The sequence below is a fragment of the Octodon degus genome, unplaced genomic scaffold, assembly GCF_000260255.1.
Source record: "Octodon degus isolate 3935 unplaced genomic scaffold, OctDeg1.0 scaffold00004, whole genome shotgun sequence".
NCBI lineage: Eukaryota > Metazoa > Chordata > Mammalia > Rodentia > Octodontidae > Octodon > Octodon degus.
Window position 1 is genome coordinate 31,690,646 of NW_004524580.1, and position 2,405 is coordinate 31,693,050.

Here is a 2,405-nt window from a genome sequence, read left to right on the forward strand (position 1 = left end):
CCTCCTCCTCCTCCTTCTCCTCTCCCCCCTCCTCCTCCCCCTCCCCCTCTTCCTCCTCCTTCTTCTTCTCCTTCTTCTGTATTGGAGATTGAACTCACGGTCTTCACACTGAAGTACATCCCAGCTCCCACCTCTTTTTTTGAGCCACGGTCTCAGTAAGTTGCCCAGGCTGTGCTCAAACTTGCAGTCCTCCTGCCTCAGCCTCCCAGAGTGCAGGCCGACACTGCCACACTGCCACACTGCCACACCCAGCTGGGATCTCAGTTTTCCAGGAGCGTGTCCAGAGCGCTGGGGTCTTTCCACACAGGGTCATGAAAGGCTGCATGGAGGCCCAGGCCCCTCCCCGTTGAGGTCCTGCAGGGGAGGCCTGAGCAGCCTCTTCCTGTGCCCTGACACACACCAGGCCTGCTGCCACCTCCCAGGGACATGTGAGGACAATGGAGAGAACAAGAGGACCAGAGAGGAGCCTTCAGTGAGGGCCTCCTGCCTCTGTCTCCCTTGCAGCTTAAAGACTGGGACAGACAGGGCCTCATGTCCCAGGTTCTACGGTACCACATGGTCGCCTGCCACCAGCTGCTTCTGGAAAACATGAAGCTGCCCCCAAATGTCACCTCCCTCCAAGGAGAGCCGATTGTCATCTCAGCATCCCAGGTAAGCACAGCCACCTCAGGGAGTGGCCCACTCTGGCCTCCTTCGGGTAACGTCACAAGCATGATAGTAAGGACGTGGCGGAGACATTTCCATGTTTTACCTCAGCTGATTCATTTCCTCCTCAAAATCACGGCGTGACATAGGTGTCCCTGCTATTGCTGAGTTCCACATAAAGAAAACGAGCTCACAGAAGTTAAGTGATCTGTCCAGAGTAGCACATCAAGAGAATAGTTGGGCTGGGATCTGAACTCAGAGGTAGGCAAAGAGGAAAGAAGAGGGGGTACTGGAGGGGACACAGTAAAAGGAAACCAGGAAGTGGGGTGTGGTGTGGTGGTGCACGCCTGTAATCCCAGCCACTTGGGAGGCTGAGGCAGGAGATGGCTGTGAGCGCAAGGCCAGCCTGGGCTACTTAGTGAGATCCTGTCTCAGAAAAACCACAATCAATCAATCAATGCCAAGAATAGGAAGGGGACAGAAGGGTACAGGGGCCTGATCAACAGTGTGGATGCCACAGTTAATGCCATGAAGGTAATTAATGCGTAAGAAGGCAATTCTGCACTGCCTGTTCATCTCATATTTCGCAGTCACACTGGAGCAATTATCTTGACTGACTCTACGTTATTCACTAGCTTCTCCAGGTTAAAAAAAAAAAAAAAAAAAACAGTCCTGTTTTCTTGTAAATTTTTTTGCAGTACTGGGGATTGAACTCAGGACCCTGCGCTTGCCAGGCAATTGCTTACTCTACTGAGCTATCTCCCTGACCCCTTGTGTCTGCTTCTTTGCTTTGTGTTCAGTTTCACCTCGATTGGATTCAGGACACCATGTACATTAACAAGAAGGCTAAGGTCATATCCAGTAACATCATCTGCACCAATGGAGTCATCCACATCATAGACAAACTGCTGTCTCCTCAGAACCTGCTCGTCACCCCCCGCGACGCCTCAGGAAGGATTCTGGTGGGTACATGCGTGTCCCCTCCCGGCGCGGGTGGCTCGGAGTCTATGCGCCTCAGCTCTGACCTAGGCATCACTGGGGAGCTCTGCGCTCCTGCTGCTTCTGTTGCAAATTAGCCTTCAAAGCCTCGTAAATGTTATTAGGAAGAAGTAAAAAGCAAAAGGTCTACTTGAATCAATGCATGTACTTTAACTGGGTGCAGTGAGCATCTAGTGTCCTAGCTATTTGGGAGGGCTGAGGCAGGAGGGTCCCATATGTCCAGAAGTTCAAGACCAGCCTGGGCAAGATAACGAGACCTTGACGCATAAAAAAAAAAAATTACAACTGGACTTGGTGTTGCTTCCGGGTGTGGGTCAGCTTTCCCAGTGCGGGAGCAGAATGCCTGGGGCACACAACTTAGCGGAGCAGGAGGATCACCTGGCCAGGGCTCGGAGGTTCTGGTCCACGTTGGCTGGCTGCCCCTCTGTGGGTGTGAGGAGCGGCAGGAACATCATGGGAGAGGGCGTGGAAGAGGAATGCTGCTCAGCACAGGGCGCAGGAAGCAGAGGACGGGGAGAGAGTCACACACACACACACACACACACACACAGAAGCGTGCTTGGCTAAGGCCCACGGCATCTCTCAAGACGTGAAGTTGACACTTAAGGGTTACTGGGTAATTTACTATCCCCAAGAGGACAGACTTACAGGGTAGGGAAAGAAGAAAAAGGGAGGAAAGAGGAGGGGAGGGGAGGGGAGAGGAAAGGAGGGGGGGGGGGGGAGGGGGGGGGGGGGGGGGGCAGGGGACCAAGATAGACTTG

The 2,405-nt window shown here is 53.5% G+C and overlaps 1 protein-coding gene across 2 annotated transcripts in view; it reads left to right on the forward strand.

Annotated features, from left to right (window-relative positions):
* Stab2 (stabilin 2) overlaps nucleotides 1-2,405 on the forward strand; it is a 157,510-nt gene that overhangs the window by 119,115 nt on the left and 35,990 nt on the right. The window contains exons 48-49 of one of the 2 annotated variants that reach the window (XM_023716932.1): nucleotides 505-651; nucleotides 1,446-1,607. In XM_023716932.1, coding sequence (XP_023572700.1) covers nucleotides 505-651; nucleotides 1,446-1,607 — 309 coding nt within the window. The remainder of the gene's footprint in view (nucleotides 1-504; nucleotides 652-1,445; nucleotides 1,608-2,405) is intronic. The other variant, XM_023716933.1, reaches the window with a different exon arrangement.